Source organism: Pogoniulus pusillus, chromosome 10 (genome assembly GCF_015220805.1).
Source record: "Pogoniulus pusillus isolate bPogPus1 chromosome 10, bPogPus1.pri, whole genome shotgun sequence".
NCBI lineage: Eukaryota > Metazoa > Chordata > Aves > Piciformes > Lybiidae > Pogoniulus > Pogoniulus pusillus.
This window is the reverse complement of record NC_087273.1, coordinates 8,995,332-9,019,240: the sequence shown is the minus strand read 5'-3', so window position 1 is coordinate 9,019,240 and position 23,909 is coordinate 8,995,332. Positions and strand designations below refer to the sequence as shown.

Sequence of the window (23,909 nt, the reverse complement as noted above, 5' to 3'; positions counted from 1 at the left end):
CTGGGAGCCTGCAGGTGAAATGTGCACTCCCCAACAGCCAGCCGCCTGGATTCCCATCAATATGGGAAGTGTTTCAGCCCTCTGTCACAGACACTGACAGCTTCCTGCTTGTCCCATCCAGACATGAAAACATGGGCACAAGTGGTCAGCCTGCAACTGTGTTTTGAAGTCCTTCGGTATATGGCCCTGCCTCAGCTTTAAGGTAGGAGGAAACCAACTGACCACCCTCCACCTAAAGTCACACTGAGCTAACAGAAAACAGAAGTAGAAGCGTTTCTAACAACAGCACTTATAGGAACAAAACACATATGAACAACTATGCAATGTGCCTGTCTCTCCTCCCATATGCATCTGTCTTTTTAGATATCCATGTAGCACAGTCTCTATGCAAACCTTACACCAGAGAGCATCTGTAAAGGAACACCAACGTTCAGGAAACACTTCCTTTCTCCTTTGAGTGAGATGTTGGAATCAATTTTCCTTTTGAAGTTTTCTAGACAATCCTTGCAGATTTACTGTCCCTGCAAAAACTTGAACTCCAGTTCCTCTTTATAGAGGAAACCATTCTTCTCTATTTAAATAAGCACTGCTTCATTCTCTTAGAAATGCAGATACTTTGTTGACCAGATGTTGCTTCTGTTATTTCAACTACCTTCTTTATATCGAGAACTTGTAAAAACACCTCTTCCCCAGAATGACTCACTCACACATGTCATGGTATTTGAAATTAGTCTGAAAATAAGAAAAAATGCTAACTTCTAAACAGAATAAATGCATGTCCCTCTTTTCTGTCTCTTAATTAATGGCAGGAGTTATAGCAAGTATCAAGTGTTTAATTCCAGTATTTTCCTCTGAAGCAGCACCATGTCTCTATTGTATTTTATCTGCTAGGCAGAGCTATGCTAGTTCTCAAGAAACAAACTGTAAAGAAAGTGCAAAAGAAAAACCCCAAACCTGGGGTTTGTCTCCTGGTTTAGCAGGGACAGAATCCCAGGCCAGCCACAGGTTGCAGGCCATTAGCAGTTTGAAGTCAGCCATGGCAGCTGACAGGAGTTAGCTACAGGTGTGTTCATCACCCTCAGTATAAAAGGGGAGATTTGAGCAGGGTGGGGCTCTCTCTTGTCCTTCCCCTCCTCTCTATCCCTAGAGAGTCTTGGTTGTAAAATCCTGCTCCTGAGGACTGTTTACCTCTTCATTATGACTGCTGCACCTTTTCTGGGGGTGAGTTCAACTTTATATACCTTACACAGGCATTGGGATCAGTTTAGCTGTTTAATTAAATCCATTTTTATTGCAGCTGGTGGGTCTTCACTTCTTTTTCTAACACCACTTCTCTGATGGAAAGGGGTTACTGGGTGATGGAGCAGCTGCTGTAGCTTAGCTCCAGATACAGACTAAATGAAGACAGAATATTCTCCACAGCTCTCATTATCCAAACAACAATGTTGGGTTTTGCTAAACAGTAATTGTCTGGAAAGTAGTTTATTTTCATAGCCTCTCATCCCATGTGTATAATGAGTTTCACATGTTCAGCCCATGATGACTGACAGTTTCAATATGCACGTAAAAAGCTCCAGAGAGAGTTGCATCCTACCTGTTATGCTGCATAGTAACCTCAAAGTGGGTGTGTCCCCTCCATAACCATTCATGATCCCATCACTGGAGGCCTTGGGGACAGGAATTGTCATTGTGATGGGCTTGTGGAACTTCCTTCTCCTGGGCTCCAGGGTCACTATAGGGCTGAAGGTAGCCTTGTTGCCTAGAATCTTCTTTGTAAGCTCAGTGTGCATAGGTTGTGCCTTTCCAAAGCAAGAGATGGGAACAGAATTATTACTTGAAAACAGTTTAATGAGCATGTAAAGAAACAGGGTCTGTTGGTGAGAAATACTCACATTTTTACACTAAATGGCACCCTTTTCTGTGATGATCTGCAGCACAGCCTCCCAGCCAAGCTAAGCTGTGGAGGCATGCAGTTAAAAGGAGAGGATGGAGCTAAGGAAAAGACTTTTCCCTCTTTCAGTAGTGAGCTATGAGGCTGGTTTATGTTATGCTCAGTATCTGAACTTTTCACCCGGTTATGAGAGCATTTTGTACTTCTCTGACTTTCAGCAGCAGTATTTAACAAGTTGTTCTATGACCTGCACCACTATCATCATCACCAAAATTAGCTGCTTTTCCCAAGGTGATAGGGTTAACAGGCACTTAGCTGGAATACCCAAAACATCATGGATTCTTTCCTTTATGTGATTTACCGTTGGTAGAAGCATTCTAGCAAAATGCTTTCAGAACCTGAGAATTCATTCTAACCATACACCAGCAGCAGAACATGCTGATCCTCCACCCAAAGGTCATTGTCATTGCTTCAAGGTACCTGGAGGCCAACGCGGATTCGTTTGGTGAGAGCTCCCTCTGGGAAGACTGCCTGCACCTGAGGTACCACGGTGCTGCTCAGCACCCCCCCCTCGGGCCCGATCAGGTTGCTGTCCTGTTTGATGCGGGACACCACTGCAAAGTACTGGGGGAAGTCGCGGGTGATGATGCGACAGATGCGTTTCTTCTCCAGCTCCTCCGGCGTGTCAAGTACTGGGGCCCAAAAAAAAATGGTCAGAAGACAATTTCATAGAAACAATGCAGTGAACTTCAAAATGCATTCAAGCTTCTGACAATTTAACTACAACTTCAAAAAGTGTTTTGCCTAGAAATGAAAGAGGAAAAGGAAACACACCTCAGGAGATTGTTTAGCTAAAAAAGAAATCATGAAGGGACTATACAGACAGAACAACTAACTGAAGGGATTCAGACAGCAGCCTCTGAACATGCTGACAGCATCCCCCAAATCAGCAAGCAAAGGGGTTGGTCCCAGCCCCTTTTCACTTCACATGTTTACACTACAGCCTGGAGTAACATCAAGGAAACTGAAGTACAAGTATCAAAGGATGAGTTCAGCTTGAAGCGTGTGAGTTGGCTTGTTTGCTTATGTGGCTTCTTTTTAAAAGCTATCAAAACAACCAATTCTGCAGCTCCTCAACAGCCCAAGGCCATTCTGTTCCTGCAGAAAGCAAGAGTACCCATGACTGACATTTCCTCCCACATGTGTAACTACTTGAAAGGATTAGTGTGCTAATTGTCTTGTTTTGGAAGGATGCTTGTTATGGAAGCTTTTCCTTTAATGCTCTGGAAAGGAGGAGTAAGAAGCAGTAGTCTAGCATCTATCGGTAGATTATCCAGTGCCAGAACTTCTAGGGTGGTGCACACATGAGGTCTAATTAGAATAAATGGTAAAAAGCAGTTAGTCCTATTACAGAAGTAAAGCAGAAGCAGAATAAAGTCAAACTAGATACCTTCATCCATCCCATTCAGGATTTCATTCAGTTCATCCTCTGTGTAGTCACAGAAGTGCTCCTTCCAGCTGTCCCCGTTCTCGCTGCGCAGGATCACCAGCTCTCGCTCTCTCCCTCGTAGAGCAGCAAAGTGAGGAATCTCCACAATCACAGGCCTGGCACAGCAACACAGCGCATTAAATGCACACGGGAGAGAGGAAGAAACAGGATTAACAGCAACTCTATTCAGTCTGCTTCAAAGTGACCTGGAATTCTACCTATTTCACTGGAATACTCTGGCGTAAGCCTAAACTAGTAGGTCACTAACTCAGATTAGACTTTGACAGGGACCCAGTAAATGCGGAAGGACATTACAAAGTGCATTCACCTCTTTCCACAGTGTGAATTATATTTGGTGAGGTAATAGTGCTTAGCTGGGAATTTGGTGATTGTTTTGCAAATCCATTCAAAACTCATGCTCATTTTAGTTGTCACTACTGTCTGGGTTAACCTGTGCAACTTCATTTCAAAGAGAATCTACTGTAACGTATGTGGAGAGTAGGACAAATTCTTATCTCGCCTATGCTAGTGCAAATCAGAATAATTTCATTGCAACCAGAGGGCAATTGTGACCTGTGCCAATTTTATTTCAGTGTAATTCTGTGTGTTCCAATGAATTTATTCCTGATTTGCACCCTGGAAGAGATAAAGGAGGTCTGAGGAGATCATCTGGGTTTTCTAGTTCAGTATAGGAGATAAGAATTTGTCTTGTTGCCTTACAAGCAGATGTCAATACATGTATCAGTGTATGCATCCATATATATACACACATATACAACATATATGTGTACATATAATATAGCTATATTTATATAGACATACTCTTAGAAATAAGAGGGAAAATACAAATATATTTGTATAAACACTAATCAGAAGACTCTCACAGGTTACCAGGTACACAGTAAAAGTGTTCTATTATACTGGTGGTATCCAACGTGTAACATTGATCAATCAGTCCTTGATACCAAAAAAAAAGAACATCTTTAAATTTACAGTAGATTCTTTTTTTCCTTTTTTGGTCCCAATCCAGGTTGCTTTGCTACAGACATCAAGCACGTAACTAGGAAGATTTCATGCCAAAACAAAAATGAAGGCCACAGTACTTTAAGAAAAAGATACAAACATACCACCAAAACAAAACCACATAACCACAAAGGTTGGAAAATGGTCCACTAAGGGTTAGGTATACAAAATTTCAAATGATAGAAAGGGACAATATCATGGGCAGAATGACATAAAAAAATCATATTGCAGAAGGAGGAGAAGAATGGGGAGGTCAGCATCCATCAATTTGTTTCAAGTCTCTCCTACCCAAGGAATTTGGTCCCAGGAGGCCCCAGCTGAAGGATTCGGCTGACCAAGCTTTCTCCCTCATTAAGTGGGGGAGGAGCCGTAGGCAGATGAAGTTTACTGAGTACATCCAAAGCAGCAGTGAAAGAAAGAACATAAATAAACTTTATGTATTTTTTGTGCCAGAACGCCAGGGCCGCTGTCTGGTCCACAGAGTGGAATCAGGCTGTACACTGAATAAGGTTCCATCCTAGCAGTGACAATTTGGTGATTGCAATCAGCGAGTCTTCTCAATTTAGGAGGTTTTCTTGCTTGTGGGAAGACACTGGGAGTTTTGGTGGTGGACTCTGTGGGAATGGGGTTTGGACCCTTAGAATGCATCTCTGCAAAGAGTAGAGTAATTCTCTTATCACTGCCAGTACAGCACCTAGAAAAGCACTTGCAGGAAGGGCACAGAGATCTGAGAGTCAATAAAACTGCTGTATCCTGCTCTGGCACGTGAGATGCTCTCATTAGTTAGATGGGAGACATACTTCAATTTTCATGTGACAAAGAAAATGGGAAGACTGAATAAGATAGCACAGTATTTCTTCTGCTCTATAGATTTCTTTCTACTCCTCTTTACAAGAAGATATGGAAAGAGTAAGTGGTACAAAGCATCTGATTAGCCAAAACACCAAAGCAGTGAGCAGTTAAATTCTGCCAGTCAACTTTGTTCTTTCCCTAAGCTCAACGGTTTAGAAAAAGCACTACCAAAGACAGTGGCTCTGATACTTCCTGATAAAACAGGAGCTTAAAACAGCTGGTTGGTTTTGAAACAGGTTTAAACTGCTGTTTACAGAGTCACTTTTGTTAAGTTTCTGCATGAAACTACTTCTTGTAATAGCAGGGGTTCCTTCACTCATCCACTTCTGGATGCCAGAGTTGATAGGGAGAACAGTTGGTAAAAGAAATTGAAGCGGGGGGGCGGGGAGTTGGGGAGGGGAAGTGTCCAACTGCTGCTTTCAGCTAGAAATTGCTAAAACAAGCTTGGCAGCAGACACAGATCTGATCTTTCTATGGGTTTTGCAGCATAGGACAAAAGAAATGGCCAAAAAATTCCAGGGTTGTCCTATTGCTTAACTTGGCAATTTCAACCCCAGAAAAATCAAAGGCACTGTGCTTCCCTGATAGTCCCAGTTCTGGTGACACAACACTAGGTTCTAAAATAAGCAACTGTAACTTGTGTTGTGCACAGAGCAGGCTTTAGATCAGTGCTGTGCTATTCACATCCTATGCAAAAGATTTAGATAGAGTAGGAACTGCCTTTACTGGCTGCAGACAGGTCTTTTCCCACAGCTGTAATATCACACCACTGATAATGAGTTCATCCAAGGAAGCACATTAACCTCAGCACTAGTGCTAAAAATACTCATTTTCAAAGGAAAAGAAGTCGAAGCCTCGTGAATTGTTCACTAACAACTGCTTTGTACTTCACACCCCCAGCCTTTACCATATGTTACAAACATCTCTCTCTGTTCCAGTCTCAAAAAGGAACCATTTCAGTGCAACTTGCAAACAGCTGACAATCGATGGAAGGTTTTCCTCCAGGCCATATGGCCCCTCTTACCCAAGAAACTGAGCACCAGAAGGTCCAACTTCTATCAGGCGGCTGGCCAGCCCTTCACCCTCCACCATGGGGGGCATGGTGGCCAGCCTGTGGCGTTTCACCAGACGGCAGGTCACCCGCGTTGGTGCGGTGCACTTGCGTGGAGGGATAATGATGCGCAGCCCGTTGTGTCTGCAGCCTCTCATGGCACCCCCACGAGCATCCACCATGAAACTAACTAGGAAGCTGAAAAGTCAGGGAGAACAATTAGCTGCAGACCTTACCGTGATCCCTTTGGTTCCGATCCACACACGTAACAAACTAGGGATGGAAACAGAGCTCTTTCTCAGGATGTACAGGTAGAAAAGGCCTTTCTCCCATGTGAAGCACCAAATCATGCCAAGGTCATCTCTTAAACTGACTGAACTGCTACCTAAGTTCTTCACAAAGTCCTGTTTTGCAGTGCTGCAGCTGGTAACAACACCAGCAGTCACTAAAATGTGAGCACATGTACTGGACCTACTAGAGACAGTGTCACATGCAAACATGACTGCTCTGTACCTGCGAGCAGCTACGCTGTGAAGCTGCCATTCTTTAAAGCCTTTACATATTAAATGCCTCTTGAAGAAAACTATTTGACTCAAGAATGTAAAGGCAATTCTGACTGGAAGGGATGTTGGGGTTTTAGCCCACCTTTGTAATTTTCTAGCTCTCTGATAAACTGTATTTTTTTAACGAAGTCTTGGTCTGGATTTTAATGTCATTGTTTGAAGACAACTTCTGGCTCTTGGTGGGACGACAGTAGCTACAATCATGGTGTGTATATAAAAGGTTAACTTAAGGATTTTTACTTTACTTTGCACAGAAAGAAAATGTCCTAGTGGAAAACTTAAGAGCTGCAGAAAGCCATCTACAGGGAGCCTCTTCTACCACAAGGTAAATGATCTTAATTATTTCTTTTAAAGGGAGAAAAACGTTTGATGGCATTTCTTTTCTGCTGAACTGTTTATAGTTCCACGTGTAACAAGCAGGTAGGTGTTGACAGATTTGTTACAAAGACTGGGGACATTCCTGGAATTCAGTTGTTTTTTTAAGACTAGTTTATGACTTGGGATCATGCCTGATGTGGCATGGGAATGTCCCGTTGCTGGAAGTGAGAGTAGATTAGACAGAACAGTATCAGGCCTACTTCTAGCCACTAAAATAGAATCATCACATGGGGAGTCGCAGAAACGCTACTGAAGGACCTGCAATAGAGAAAAGCCCTTATCACATCAGTAACAAATACAGGTATTGCTCCACTGCCCCCTGGACCGTTCTGTGCAACAAACATTGCATCCATTCATTGTCCACGCAGCTACAAGGAATTCCACATGCTGTAAGAACACAACACTCGACACACCGTGCAAGTCAGAAAGATGGATGATGAACAGGAGCCACAAGCGCCAGTCAGAAGCACACCATGCACCACGGATGCCAGTCATTCTCACACATGCAGCTCCTAGTCTACTGCCATTCATATACCTCTAGGCTTTGTTTAGTGTAAAAGTCTGGGGAGTACAACCATTATCTCATTCCTTAGAGGGTGGTGGTTCTGTGGTTTTAACAAAGGGGGAAAAAAGAAAATGAAAACATTTTACAGCTTTGATCCTCTGGGGATTGTGAGAAAAAAATGGGAGCTTCCTTCATAAAATACATTCTTATACATTGTAAAGCACAGATGGAAGAAGAGCTTGAGAGATACTGCCTGCTCAGCTGTTGCAGTTATGTTCTGTGGCTTCCACTGCAATTTGCCTTTAACTGTTCTCAAGGTGATGATGAATTGTGTTTAGGTGAATCAGTCCAAATCTGTTACAATGGGTGGCGTAAAGGTAGTTACTAACGCCCAGGGATTCACATTTTGATGCTAATACTATGAGCAATAGAAATACTAAGCCCACAATTACCAGTAGCTAATGAGTGCACTTACTGAATTAGCATTCACCTTTTTCTTTGTGTAACCTGTCAGGAAAGCAGTTTTTAGGATTCAGTTATCTTCATTACTGCTGTTATACTCAGGATTGTCTACTGTAACAGGATCACCTTTCACTGTCCATCACTGAACTATCTGTGCTAGACCATCTCTCTGCCTTATGTCCTCCTCAGCTTCTCTCCCCATGTGTCTCAGCAATGCCAAAACCACTGTTAACTGCTAGAGAAATACATACAGAAGGTGTAAGGGTCCAAATCAAGTAATCCACCTTCTGACCACAAAAATGGATTGTTGGATGTGGTGCTCTTTCTCTCAGAATAATTCCTTTCAGATTAACTAAAAGATAAGCAGAGTGCTGAAGCGGTGGTGCCTTCTCAGAAAGCACACCTTAGGTGATTACAGTAGCCTGAGGCTAGTTATCTTAGAAGCTGAAGGAGCAAGAGCAGTCTGATTTGCACCATCTGTAACGCACTAGTATCTCATCCTGTACACGCAGCGTTCCCACGCCTGCAAAACTTGGGATCTCATAGAGCTCAGTTAACAGAGGGAGTCTGATATTTGTTTCTGAGGAGCACTGGAGATGCAAAGGGCAGGCTGTGGGTGTTTGAGCCATACAGCTGCAGCTTTCTTTTTACTCAGTGTGCCTGGTGGGTCACCGCCTGTGGCTCTATCACAAGGTCTACCAGTTGCCTACCACTGAAACCAACTATTGCTACAAAGAGTGGGAAAACAGGCAAAGAGAAGTATCATTGGAAGGTGGAAACCGTTAACAATGGTTAGGATAAAACCTGGTGGATTACCATCATCTTTAAAAACATGACTTTCTAACATAAAATCCGATTATTTACTAAATAACAAGACAGTCTGCAAACTTCATCACCGTATACACCACACCCCAGGTTTGTGACATGGCTCTAATACAGCCCTTCAGATGAAATGGGAGATTCCTGAAGGGTTCTGTGACTTCTGGATAGGTCTGAAACAACCTGTAAGAGACTGCAAGTACCCTCCCAACTGCTGGGCAGCAAACCCAGGCAAACAGAGTAGTACAAGGACAGGACAGAAAGATTAGTGCCAACTGGTATACTACCCAGGGAGCAGCCATGTCACAGAGGCACTTCCAGGGGACCTTTTGGAGAACTCGCATTAAAATAGTGTAAAAGAAGTGGAAAGGGAAAATTCCTCAGCTTCAGAGCTGTAGCATAGTATGAAAGGGCAGTACAATGATGCAGGGCTTGTAGACCTAATACAGAATATATACACAGCCTCTTTCACTACACCACTCTGCTTATTTCCTAACCTTTTGCAACACTGCAGCACTTTTTCATCTACCTATTAAATCCAATTTTATTTTTTTTAATCAGCACATTTCAGGTAATTTTGGATATGCAGTCAAGTTAAAAAAAAAAAGTAATTGATGACAACAAAGCATTTTTTAAATCACAGCAGCTTCTTTTTGTACTTAGTTGCTACACAGCAGGGCATCTGGATGGTGCCATTGCTCTTCAGGGACTGGGAAAGCTTTACCCTTTTGAAGGACTGTATCTCAATATACAAAGAATTCATACTAAACTAACTCATGGCATGAAACGTGCTTTCTGAAGTATGCATTTAGGAAAGTGAAAAAATCAATCATATGACTAATATAAAGGAAATGCAAAATGCAAATTAATTACTCCGTTGCCCACGCACGCACATTATTTTTCCTCTCCCCAATGTTTCTTTTACTAGATGTTAAGATTGTAGTCAGATGAACAAATCAAACTAGGAGGAATAATTGGCCAAATGAGTCATCACCCTTGGAAAGCAGGACCTTTTAATTACAACTTGCCACAGTCAAGATTAATACAGAAGCCTAGCTTATGGATAACTTTAACATCACATAGACTCCCTGAAGCTGAGGTGCAGAGGTACTTCTCTTGTTGCATGGAGAGAGGCAGTGCTTTGCTTTACCACCCCTGACAGGCACCTGCTCACTCTTTGAATGCCTTGCATGCTTCTGTGGTAATTTATTATGGTAAAAATTAAAGAAAATATAAAAGAAAAAAGCTAACTTGTGGGAAAATGTGGATATAGCTACAGCTTTCAGAAGGGGTTAAAAATGGGGTAAAGGAAAACTTTACAGGGATGAACTATGAAGGCATGAGATAAAACTGAGAGGAAGAAAAATTTTGGACAGCTTGTAAACAGGGAAACATTCTCACAAGTCATTTAAAACAAAAGTGAACTCAAAATTATGTGAATTTTTCCTCAGCAAAGGTATTTCAGAACGTGTTTTAGATACCCTTTCACTATATACAGGGGAAGCATCCTTCTTTAGCGCTGACTTCGGTTTCGCTCGGCAAGCCATGGCAAGAACTTACATTTCAACTAAGTGAGGATTCAAACTCCAAGCAGATTAGGGGTTAAAGCAACAAAGTCAAAATTTGTGTGTCAAGGGTGACTAGGGCAGCAATGAGATGATCTTTCTCAGCATTAGGCCTTTGAGTTTCATTTCCTGCCAGTGAGGGTCCAATAAAAATGATCCATGACACAGATGTGTGACCCTGACAGGCTTGCAAATTGGATCAATCCAGAGCTTTCCTGAAATTAGCAAGGTGGCAATCCAATAGAATAGCCAAATTGATGAACTAATTAGCTTTGGGAAAGCATTACTTTCTCTCTTTTAAAGAGAAAGAAGGGAAATCAAAATTAAACAAATTAATTTCATTTAAATTAAAGGCAAGGAAAAAAAGAAGTTCTCTTCTAGAAATGTTACTGACTGCAGGGGAGTCTCTACATGCTTCTATTAAATGTGTGGTTAGCAGTTAGATCAAGCATCATCCATTCCCCTCTAGTTTAGCAATACTCATCAATTAGAGAGGCCATTTAATTCTCTTTAGAGCAATTAAAAATTACATATTTGCCATGTAAAAGGTAACTCTATCAAGTAACACTGTCTTACAGCATCCTCCTAGGTGAGGACATCTAAAATATGCCTCTAAGTCTTTCAGGCTGTTTCCATGCCTGACAGAGAGCAGAGCTGTTTTCTAACAGCTTCACTAGAACAAAGCACTGGCAATTTATATGCACTGGATTTATCCACCTATATTTTCATGTCATGTTTGTAAGATCTGAGCCTCAGTTATTCTCTTTGCTGATTTTAATCACATGGAATTAAACTTGGTTTTATTCTAGATCTACGCTCACTGGTAAGATAATAGGACTAAGAACGAATAGAACAAAAATGGAGGTGTCAGCCCTGGGAAAGTGACAGCAGATACTTATTGTGTGATTTGTGGTGAGCCACTGTTATGTAATTAGCCTTGCAGAGGAGTCCCAGTTTCAGGTGGCTGCAGAAGCAAGCATGTTGGTACTCAAATGCGAGATCATCTGAAGAGCCATGCAAGCCTAGCATCATCAATTGCCTCTCTAGAACAGGCAACAGTTCTTGAACACACCAAACCAGAGTCAGCAAAACCATCACCTCCACACACTCAGTTCAGCTGTGATTGCTCTTTCAGACTGGCTAGAGGCAGGCACACATGCTCTCATCAGGTAGCAGGAAACAATAAAAAGCTCTAATAGAGCACATCCACTGTAGACACACTGAAGAACTTTCCTGCGTACGTTAAGTGTTAAAGAAACTGGGAAACAAGGATCTAGCAGCATTCAGTGTTAGTCGCAGTGTGACGAAGCAGAAACAATCAATCAGGGTGCTTCAGCCATTGCACAGTGTTCAGCTGGAGAAGGAAAACTGACAGAGTGTGAAATTAAGGAAAAGGCCTTGATCCAGCGCCCACTGAAGTCAACAGCGATTCATTCAACTACCTCAGTGTGCTTTCCATCAGGCTGCAGCTATGCCATACGTAAACAAGGCAAAATACACATTCCAGGAGGACAAAAAACATGAGCCTACACAAGAAACCACTCTAATATTAAGTTAAGGTAACATTCTCTTCACTGCATCAGTGAGACACTGAATGACAGAGTCTAAAAAGATGAGCTCATAGTGCAGTGGTTTATATAGCCATTTAATAATTTTGCACAGCTGAATATTTTAGAGATTGTCACCTTGCTATGGATATGTTAAAGGAGATGGAGAGGTCTTGTGCCAACAGTCAATTTGCAAGTGAAGATCATCTCCTTTGGGAAGGTACCACTTCAAGTGTTCTGTGCAGTGTGCCAGTGATGAACTGAGGTCACAAAAAAATGCATGGGGCAGGAAAAACCAAATCTGGGTCTGTGCTGTTATTCTGCTAGTTTCAGTGTGGTGGCACAAACTGGGTATGTGGCTAGGGAGGGGCTCTGCAATACTCTTTATATAAACAAGTTAGACAAAGGCCCACTTTGTAATGCAACAGTTGCAGCTAAATCTGTCTACAGTGGTTTGTGTTGGATTATTTGGGGGATTTCCTTCCTTATAACAATATTAAACCATACCACAACAGAGAAAATGTATTGTTAATTAAGTCAATGGTTAAAACAGTCTAGCTTTGTTCAGATTTTTTTGCAGTGGACTTGTGTCCAGTCCTCTCTTCTTACAGAGGACACAGCAGATGGGGGAAAAAGCAGACTTTTTCCAGAAATAGGACCATGTGGCACTGTTAGTCAAAGTAGAGTTTTTATTCTTTGGCTACCGTGCACTACCAAAACACCAAAGCATCCTTAAGTGAGGTAAGACAGGAGGATAAATAGGGTGGGTAAGAAAAGTGCAATGTATTAAAGAAAGAAATTATGCAGAAGTTCACCTGCTGTTGTCATGATCAAGACATGGAGAAGGGCATCTGCAATAGAATAGATGTTTGAAGATCATAAAGGAAAAGAAAGGGGGGAAAAAAGAATGAGTTAAATGAAATACTGAAATATTGGGAAAATGAGCAGGCTTCTAAATTAAACATGTGAACAGATAATATGCATATTCATTACACGTGAGGAAGTAGGAGTGAGTATGGAAAACTTGCCTAAACACTCTTGGTTCTAAATGGTTATTACTGCTGTAGTAGCAAAGCCAGACTCATCTGATCTCGCTACTTCTGTGCTCAGATACCTAAAATGTAGTTTGTGAGATTCCGAATACATCCTTCAGAACCAAATCAGAGGAGATGCTGCTTGGTTTAGGTATCCACCACTGAAATTTGGGCTATGGTATAGCAAAGGCTCAGGTATCTAAGGTCATCCAGACAGTGTTTCTGAGAACACCATTTCATCTTCCTTCAGATTTCCTGCCAATACATTCTGTCCTCTACTGTCTTCATTTCATTTCAACATGTTTCTTGTCCTCCTTTGGTTTCACACAGCAGAATGACAAATTCCAGCCTTTCAATTCAGCCTGTTCAGGCTCTTAGTAACTTGTCACATGGCCAGTTAGTTTTCTGATCTCACTCTTTATTTCCTACACCTCTATTGCCATTTTCTTACACTCGCTCAAACAGCCATTTGCTATTAGTGAAACACAGCTGCTGTTTTTCCTTATTGTAGCTTCTAAACAAAGACTATAAAGGCTAGAGCAGAATCAGCCATCATTCAGACTCTCAGATTTTAGAAGTGACTATCAGCTGGTCGCTGCCAGGTCCTGTTTCCATAACTATTTCCAGGAAATTAATTTCACATTAGGGAAAACAGTAGTATGGAGTCAATATACAACACTTGAAATATTTTGTTTACCTTGTTAGCATGGATCCAGCCTCCTTTTTGCCAGACATGCAGCTAAGAATGATAATCCACATTATTTGTCACAGCTTGAGCTACCCACTCCCTCATCCTCCTCCATTTTTCACTGATGGAAGCAGTAACTTTCAGAAAAGGGATTTCATTTGTATTACCCCAACTGTTTCATTTTCTCATACAAGTACTGATAGACATGGGTAATCTATTAGTCAAATAGGGACACCATCAAATTATATAAAAGAAATCAATATCTTTCATTAAACATTAGCTCTACCATGAGCAAATCAATTGGAAAAACTGCAGAGCTGCTCCATCTCTTGCTCCAGAACACAAATGCAAGTTAGTGTCAAAGCATGAACTCAAAGCTTCTTCCTTCCAGTGCCAGTTCCTGACATGTCAGATTTCCCTCTCTCATCTACCCCACCTTTACCTATTTGCCAGCAAAATTCCTAGAATTACAACTAAAATGCAAACTTTTTTTCCCCACTGTATCACCAGTGCCCTGGTATGAAAACAACATCACTTTGTACATAATTTATACTCTTGCAGTTAGCCTTATCTTTACCATTCACATATAACTACTGTGGATGAAAGAGACATAACATCATGATACTGTCAGGAAATATCTAAATGCTGCAAGTGAAAAGAAATCTTTCAGTTCAGTGGGTTTTTGCCTTTCAGCTTAGGGAAAATGTGTTCTTCCACAGCAGGATATTGTGAGGTATGAGATGAAAACTGTGAAGTGCATTTGCATTTATAGAGGCATTAGATCTGTCTCCCTGAACACTTCAGTAAGAAATTAGAACTAATACCCCCTAATATTGCCAGAAAAGTGATAAAACTCTGTCTTCTTAGATATTTAGCACCCAAGCTTTGCGGCATATCCAGAGATCCTTAACTTTCCTCAATATGGAAGATCAGATTTGCCAGGAGAAGCAAATCTGATTTGCTAAAAGGCTTGAGTAATCACTTGATAGTGGAATCTTTAGTGGAAAATTAATTGATATATATAAAAAGATAGTAATTGATGTCATCTTAAACGTTACTGTTTCATATAAGGCTGCAGAGAGCATTGCTCCAATTAAAATCAGCTATTCTCATCCTACCACTAGCATCCCGGTGATCCAAAAAAATCCAAACAGAGCTCAATTTTGTGGTTTTCTTTTTAAAAAGTTATTGCATGTCCAAGAAACAAACATCACTCCTCTAGAAAACACTTAGTTCATCCTCTGCACTCACTGGGAGTCTAAAGTAAAACATCCCTTGGGAAAAGTCTGACAACTACTTAGAGTTAGAATAAACCACTAAAACCATTTTAAAGCTGACATACTCATATATATATATATAAACACACACACTATATACATCCAGCATTTTCATTTCAGTTGTTGGTTTTAGAGCTTATGAAAAGAAAATCCAACAATGGTCAAAGCCAACTATGCCTCTACAGCTAACTCCTATATGTCAGGAATCAGTTTGCAATCAGTTCTGACAACAGTGATCCTCTTTTGGCTGTCATTCCAAATAGGACTCTGGTTATTTGTGTGGAATTCAGGATGAAATTACTTAAAACACAGTAAGTAAAAGTAAGAGCACTTCAAACAAATAAACAAATGCACTGACAGATTTTGAGGCCCATCAGGATGAGCTCTGCAAGTGCAAATTTGGCTGGGCCTGTGCTTTCACCTCTCCATTTTTCACTGAGCTTGCCTAAATGCAAATGCTTACAAGGAGTCAGTGTGAGACACATGAACAGAGTGGCCAAACCTGTGCAAAGCACACAATGTTGAGCTTGCTTGCCTGTAACATTGCTCATGTCATTTAAAATCCTTGGTTTCTCCTTTAGTAATCATGAGCAACACTAGAGTTGGTGCTCACCTAAAGCACTTCACTGGCACAGGAAGTACCCACTACCTGGAGTCATTAGGCCCTTGGTCTCAAGTGTTACTAACTTTTAATAGGTCCTGTATACATTCTCCCATGAATTCACGTGTGTCTGTGCCAACTGTCTTATTCCTCTGCAGCTTGCTGGCTTGCAGGGATTTCAGTGGACAGCCTGGACTAATTGTCAGAGCTCAAGATAGCGTAACAGTTTGACAGCTCTAGAAGGCAGTGAACTAAAATACAACTAGTTAAGCATGAGCTGAAGATGCTGCCAGGGCAGGTATTCAGTTTCTCTGGTTTTTTGTACAATGCTAATGGATACACTCACCCTGAATGAATAGGGCTGGAAGAAAGAGCCACATTGTCCAAGTTCTCAGGGCCCCAGCTTAAGCGATATGAATTCCTTTCAGCTTCTTTGGCCAGAGTTGTTACCTTGGTAAGCAAAAAACCTTCCTTTGTACCACAGTAAAATCAACTTATCAACCAAACAATAAGAAGATGTATTTTGCATAATAGTGCTTAAAGCATTTGCACTTCCTTTACAAAGAAAACAAAGGAGCAACAATAGCATTAAGAGATTAGAACCCCCTTATTGTAACATTTTGTGCTTGCTCCAAGAAATTACATGTTAGTGGTACCACAGTGAAATAAAAGCTGTGATTTACCAAAGTGGCACTTTCTAAATCTTTTTTAACTGTCAGCATGCCTCAGAGTAGTATCTTTGAAGACAACAGCCTTGAGTTTATTAGAACACCTCAATATTTAGCCCAACAGCTGTATGCATCATTCAAAAATCAGTTAAAAAGGAAGACATTCTAAATCTTCTATATTCACACCGCTCATCCATTTGTCTTGGAATAGCATTTCACATTGCACAGGGTAATATGCCATGAAACATCACTAACATTAGTTTTCTGTTAAAATAAAGCAGTGTACACAACATGGTATCATTAGCCCAATCTCAACTGTAATCTTTTCTCTATTTCCAGATGTACCCAACTGAGAAGTTTGCTCACCTGCTGGCTGGGGATTACCACTGTGTCATCGATCATGGCGCTGTCCCTCAGGTAGGAGGCATGGCTCAACGTGTGGGACCTGTCTGAACTGAAGGACCGCAGGCTGGTAGGTTGGTGGGATGCCATAGCAATGTACCAGCAGTACAGATGATGTTGGGAAGGTGGCATGACAGATCAAGTGGGAGAATGAGAAAAGCGTGCCATTAGCAATATGATGCAGCTTCCAGGGGGAGCAGATAAGTCATGAGGGAAAACAGAGCTCTGAATATCTGTCTGACCAAGGGCCACAAAAGCTGAGTGACTGACTTGCTTCAAACTGCAGAACCTAGAGATTACTCTAGATGACAGTTTATCTTGTACTCACATTACACTTGGCTTTGTGGCATGACAGACTCTTAATTACAAAGAGTATTAATTTCTTCTAAATAAAGCACTTTGAAGGAGTTCCGTCCCCTGCTACATCACATAAGCGAACCACTATGGAAAATCAGTGTGCTGACACCTGAAGAAAGCTGAAATGGCTCTGAATCTTTGTTGTGATCTACTCTCTCCCTTGAAAACTGTAAGCTTGACACTGTCCCCTGGAAGGTACACGCAGCAACGTGAGTTGTGGCCAGCCGCAAGCTCCTGTGTAAAACAAAATTCTTTCTCTGTCTGACAACAGCATCTTCAGAGAGGCAGCCCAACTGTGTGCACTGTTCTCTCTGCAAGTACACACAGCTCTACATAACACTGGTTGCTGTAGCAATGAGATGCAAGGCAGTAAATAAGCTGCTTCCAAGCACTAGCTCAGAATGGAACTGCAATATCCACTAGCAAAAAGCAAGAAAGGACAAATAAGACACCACGGAAGGACACAGAGAGGTAAACGGGGTCTCTGCTACCAAACAGCACTAGTTTTGTCTGTTAAATATTTACTAGCAGCAGTATTAATCTTTTTTAAGAGATCAGCCCTCTTCAGAGGTGGTACATGTACTGTGATGTTGGTCCTTACCTGAGGTATATAGTACATACAACTGAGGGAAGCAGTTTCACTGTCATGGCTTACGCATCCAGGAGCAGTTACTCATAATGACTAACACACTGGATCAGAACAATAGGCCATTTATCTAGGCACAGATTTTTAAGGGATAATTCATTTTCAGCAGTTAGCCATAAAAAAGTCAGGGGTAAGTTATGAACACGAGATTCAAGAACTTCAAATGCAGATGTTGTTGGAAATCCTATTTCACCATCTGGTTCAGACCACTCAGCCTTTTTCAGTAATAGCTACATTCACTCAACATTTGATCCATTTTTAGAAGCAGTTGTCTTATTTTTATTAGAAATATATGACACTGAAAAATAATCAGTGCTACTGATCACTGACTTACACAAATGGCCTCTTTAACATACCAGATGGATTGCCCAAAAGTTGAAAGCAAAGATACTTATTGCACAAGTATCAGTCTTAGGGAAGCCTTGAAGGAAAACAATAATAAATTCCTTTCTTACATGTCATGAGATGTCTTTCACTTAGACAAGTGGAAGAGGTGAGACATGTAAGACTGGCATTATTGGAAGGAAGCATTTCTGGAATAACATTCTGATTAAAATAACACTTCTGTAGGGAGAGAAGTTCATCCTGAAAGTCAAAAAACAGTTCTGAAAGGGAGTCTGGACTAAGAGCATTTTGGTTAAACATTTGAGTGTGAATTGGGCAGGCAGAGTATACCTCCCTTGTCCATAACAGCAACAGTTCAGTGAACAGTGGCTCCTGGAACAACAAGCCTCAGTAGCAGACCCCATTTGCCATCACTCTCCGTTATTCACTGCAACATTTGACACCTCCAGGGCTGCTGTGCTGCGCCATGCAATGCTTGTGAGAGGTTCACCATCCAAGTTGTAGGTTCTGCTAGTCAGCTCATGTCATGTCCTGGACAGATACTGAATGAAACAATGTCTGTACTAGATCTGACTGGTTGTTTCTATTCTGATTTTATCTATATGCTCCTGGAAGTGCCTGGCACTGCTACACATAGCCCAGTGCATATTCACTATATAGTACCTGTGTGTAAGCACCAGTAAATATCCACTACATTGAGGGTGTAAACTCTATCTACAGGCACAAGCATGGATGAAGCCTGTAGTAAATTATAGAAGCCCTGCTACACTTCATTTCAAAGCTAGTGTTCAGATGACAGCACCCCTTATCTGTACCAGCTAAATGAAGAGCAATCCAGTAGTTAAAAGATCTGTGCTTCTGAGACTTAGAATTAAAGGTACTGACAGACCAGTCAAGGAGGAATTGTAGTGGCACTGAACAGAATTTGTTGTTATTATAATCTTCAGAAATCCTGTAAAAAATCCCTATATTGCAGAGACAAAATTAACACCTAAATACAGATTCATTCCAAATGTAGTTGTAAAATCTGATGTTGCAGAGGTTGTGGGGACACTAGCACTCTGCTCAGCCCCCAAGACTGAGCTGTGGAACCCAGGAATGCTTCAAAGCTCCTGAACCTCAGAGTGTCTTGTGCCTGTGCAAGGTAGTGCACAGACATGTATCACCCACCTCTTCTAAGCCCTGAATAAAGCCCAGGTGGGATCCAGAAAGTAAGAGCAGAATTCTCTTGGCAGGAGTACTGTTTGCTGTAGTAAAACAGTAGTACCATTCACCACTACATAGCATACTCATTTGAGACTGTAACTGTTTCCAACTGCAGTATTCTTATTCTTCATTTGGTTCTCCAAATCAACTTTCCAGCATGTAGCAGGCCTCCAAAATGGATGAGCAGAGACAGGTGCCAGAGAGGGGTAGAGAGACAACATGTTCTCATGCTGTGTAATACCTACCTGGGCATGGTGCTAACGAAAGCGTATGAAAAAGAATGAGGGGGAGAGAGAAATAAAATAAACAGGGAAGGTGGTTACAAAAGAAAAATAATGTTTTTAAATCAAATTGTTTAATGCTTAAGATTACATGAGTCTAGACTGCTGATACCATTTTGCTTTACTGATTTTCTTGAAAAACCAAAGTGGGTGTAATGCAATGAAAATCACATTAAAGCTGAAGCAGAATAATTTGAGCAGTCTGTGAAAATTCTTAGAGCCAGTAACCTGACAGAGAAAAATGAGACTGTGGAGTTAGAAAGATGAACTTTTTCATTCCTTCTCCCTTTATAATACTGCTTCATTTCAAGGTAACCATGCTTGCTATAGGATCTGAAATAGTTTTCACACAATAAACCACAGCTATTACATGGCAGTGGCCATCTACTGAAGTTCACTGTCAGTGGTATCTGAAAGCTAAAACAGAAACTGGATTAACACCTGCTGCACAACCAGTACTGAGCAACATCTTAAAACTAAAAAAAATTAACACTTTGTTACCACTGAAAGCCTGTGAATAAAGATTTTGATTTTTAAGCATTCTGATGTATTCCCTAAACATCCTCTGAGACTTAAAAAGCCACACAGTCACTTTGTTTTCAGTGGATTCACTGGAGCTCTCTACAGACCAGCAAAGGCTCCAAGCTCGGAAGACCTGAATGACGCAGGATTTACACATGCTGCGAGGCAACCCCAACTGCTTCCTGACGTTCTTTGTTCCAGAAGCAATTCATGGCCTGCTGGAGTAAACTGAAGGCACCCTATTGATCCCACTGAGCTTCCGAAATGCTGCTGGAATAACAAGCAAGGCTAGAAAATGAGGTAGGTTCAAAATTCTTTCTGTTGCCAAGAGTTCAACTCTTTCTTTTTTGCCCTTTGGTGAACCCCATTCTAAAGGCAGTAAGTCTGGAGTCATGACTGGTTTATACTAGAAACAGTCACTTCCAAGCAGGAATAGGGTAGCCTGTTCTAAACTGTAGCCATGGGTGTTCATCTGCCACTTTGAGTTCACACTAATGCACATTAGTAAAGGCTGTCATTTTGATCTCTGTAATTTTAGTTTTTGTAGATTCCAGTGACATTCTCTACAATGACATGGGAAAAAAATTACAAAATGGTAAAAGCTACAGGCATTATTATTCCAAAATTCAGCTAGGCTTAAGTTCAACTTGTTAGACACAAGCAAATCACTGAGTTTTCTGGATTTTTTTAAATTTATTGTGCTGTGCTGGCAGAAGGAAAATGTTTCTCTTTCCTGATAGTCATGATGAAACAGTCACGTGCTTGCTGACAGTAAACTCACTGCCAGTCCATGTCTGTTGCTCCTTTCCTTATGTCTGTAGCCAGCAAGCTATTCTAAAAAGCCAGCTCACCGAATGCTGAGTCACTCATCTCCCTGACTCATGGAAGGAGGAGATGGGAATGATGACAAGCCCTTTCCCTAGACAGCCTGGCCACACAGACAATATGCCTTTGCAAGACCCAAGTGAGGATCACAAATGCTTCACTGGACTCTGAGTACAGTATTAGTGCCAAATGGCACTAATCATTTCTGGACTGGTTGGGAGATATTCCTCCTGACCACACTTTCTCCCCACAGAGTGGCCACTGCCACACTGATAAACCCAATGAAGCAACACAGACAAGTGCATCCCCTGTTTCCTTTCAGTGAACGGACATTTGCAACAAAGTGTGTGCAGAATTACTGTAAGGAAAGCTAAGTGCCCAGGCAAATACCTGTCAGAGCGTCCTCCTTCCAAGCTGTACCTTAGGTAGTTCATACCATCTAAGAACTGGCTGCTTGGTAAAGAGTCATCTCCAAGTTCTCTGAGATCTTCTGGCCTCAAGTACTCTCCTCCATCTCCTGTCATTGTGTCATCACCTTTAAACCAATCACAGAAGGGACAGAGATAAGCACATACACGAGTTTCATTGCACTGACATGCTGGAATCTAACAGCTGGCTGGCACAATAAACAGGAAAGCATTTTCCACTCAGGAAGCACTGCAAACCACAAGCAATTAATGTATTTAATCAAACTGGCATATTAAGCAAGGGTTTTAGAAAATAAAACCACTTTGAAACCAAGGTGATTAATCAATTAGGTTTAATCTCATGTTTGCTGTTGCACATACAGGTAAGGAGGAAGTGTCATTGCTACTTTTCAAAGTGTGGTACCTCTGTTCCTTTATCCATGTTAGCTCTCCTGACAGATAATTAATTATAACTCTTTACTTGACTGTAAGTTCTGTGGTTTTAGCTGAAAACTTCTATTCTGTGGCCTTATTTGTGGTAGTTGCAAATCCTAATTTAACCTCTCCATGTCCAAACTCCACAGCATGTGAGGCTGCCTCACCCACACTCCAACATCCTTCCATAATCAGCATAAAAATTTCTATGTCTAAAACATGACAATATCAGTAATAAGCTCAAGTGCATAGATGGTAGCAATCATTAATGAGAAAAGTAATTAGCAGTGAATCAAAACCTGGGTGATCACCAACACAGGAATCTTCTTGCAGATAACAGGGTTTCATGTTTTGGGGTGATTCAAAGGCCAAAATTCTTTTCCTCAGAAAACTGTGTCTATATGAAGTCACAGTTTGCTTTTTTCCCCCAGTGGACTAACAAAACAGATTACATTGCCAAGCAACACGAAGATGTTTCCTTCTGTTCCCATTTGCAGCACAGTTTCTGCCTGTACCTTCTGCCTGCAGATTTCAGTCTCCTTCCCAACAGCTCATTACTACTACTGGAGGCTTCATTCTACACCACCAATTCCTTCAAACTTTCTCATTTTCCAAGCTTGCATGGGCATATGTCAAGAACCTGAAGCTCAGTTACATGCAGGAAACTGCAACTGTTACAACAGGAACAGTCTTCAGAGGCTTTGCATTGCTGCTGCAGTAATTCACTCTGATAGGCTGAGACATAGAGGGCTGTGAAGATCAGGTTAAGTGGTATCCATGCTGGAGCAAACAGAATTCACTTGGGCATCAGGACAGTTGCCACTTGTGTGATTTAATGTCTCAATAAAGCAAATACTGCAAAACCTAGTTTCTGTTACTGCTGCTGTCACCCCATACACACATATGGGTATTGCCAACTATAGCAGTGGTGGATTAATAAATAAGTGAAAAGTAAAACAAAGAAATAATTTATAACCTATCATCTAAAAGTAACCTTTTCTAACGCACAAATATTAGACGTAAAAATGAAGCCTCAATCTTTTCAGTGTAACAACAAAAACTCTTGAAAAATCTATCTGCCCACATGAAGAGGGAGAAACTGGGCACAGTTTCACAGAAAACACTAAAATACATTTAATCATTGCATGTTTCCTGTCTTCTGATAGATGATGCCTCCTGTTTCCTGGGAATGTCACATTATAAAGCACAGAGCTTAGAGAAAACTTGGAAGATGTTAAGGCAATGCTGTTAATCAAACAACAAAAGGAATTTCAAGTTATATTTCAAATAAACTAGATATTTATAGTGACGCCAGACAGTTCATTTATAACAGAAACAAAGGCAAAATCTCCACCACTTTCACAGCACCCACATCCTTTAAACAAAAATATCTGAACTCTGCTCCTATTTCAGCTTTGGCCTTTCATCCAAGAGCTGCCAATGGGTCTAAGTAACACTGGCTGTGTATGTGATGTGAGCATCTGCACACTGCAATAAGATGATTCGTGAATACTTCACAGTGTCCCCATGACACTTACTTGTTGGTGACACAAGATACTTGCTGGCATACTAGTGTGAAGGGAGTGAACTAGGAGTGAACTAGGAGTGAACAAGCTGGCTCATCCTGCCAGTAACAGTGTGTCAGTAACAGTCATACCATGGCTGTGTTCTGAGTCTCAGGCAATTCAAATGTACCCAGACACAGTAACTGCTGAGACGAAACCACATTCAGCTTCTCTGTGCAGCAGATCTTGCCAGATGGGAGTTTGTGGCAGTACAACAAATTATCCTTTTTAATCATGCTACAAACGATTCATCTGCCATCACATTCCCCATCAAATTAATGAGAGCGAAGTTCTCTCCACTTACAGAGCAGTTCATGACAAATACAGCCCTTGGCATTGGTGTTCCATGATTGGCAGTGGGCATCTATGCACCTAGAAGTGGATTTCAATGAGCTACCCACTTATATATTTACAAGAGAAATCCCTATTTTTTACTACTCATTTCTATCTCCACTTCTAATATTCTATTCAGGTTCTATTTCCTTTCTTCAATGATACCAACAGC

At 41.2% G+C, this 23,909-nt stretch overlaps 1 protein-coding gene and 1 long non-coding RNA gene across 46 annotated transcripts in view; one reads left to right on the top strand and one right to left on the bottom strand.

The window, feature by feature from the left end:
- ANK2 (ankyrin 2) overlaps positions 1–23,909 on the bottom strand; it is a 333,329-nt gene that overhangs the window by 30,300 nt on the left and 279,120 nt on the right. For 17 of the 44 annotated variants that reach the window (XM_064149794.1, XM_064149789.1, XM_064149786.1 and 14 more), the window contains 10 exons: positions 21,388–21,532; positions 16,780–16,882; positions 16,092–16,195; positions 13,877–13,918; positions 12,961–12,996; positions 6,280–6,504; positions 4,692–4,790; positions 3,342–3,496; positions 2,372–2,583; positions 1,595–1,799 (listed from right to left, as the gene is read on the bottom strand). In XM_064149794.1, the coding sequence (XP_064005864.1) occupies positions 1,595–1,799; positions 2,372–2,583; positions 3,342–3,496; positions 4,692–4,790; positions 6,280–6,504; positions 12,961–12,996; positions 13,877–13,918; positions 16,092–16,195; positions 16,780–16,882; positions 21,388–21,532 (1,326 nt within the window). The remainder of the gene's footprint in view (positions 1–1,594; positions 1,800–2,371; positions 2,584–3,341; positions 3,497–4,691; positions 4,791–6,279; positions 6,505–12,960; positions 12,997–13,876; positions 13,919–16,091; positions 16,196–16,779; positions 16,883–21,387; positions 21,533–23,909) is intronic. The other 27 variants (XM_064149806.1, XM_064149818.1, XM_064149823.1 and 24 more) reach the window with 6 other exon arrangements.
- Positions 1,130–23,104, top strand: LOC135178700 (uncharacterized). Of its 2 annotated transcripts, none has more exons than XR_010303691.1 (5): positions 1,130–1,221; positions 7,124–7,194; positions 16,753–16,830; positions 20,374–20,472; positions 22,337–23,104. It is a non-coding gene; the product is annotated as an uncharacterized LOC135178700 (long non-coding RNA). The 2 variants fall into 2 exon arrangements; XR_010303692.1 differs by having other exon boundaries at positions 20,278–20,472.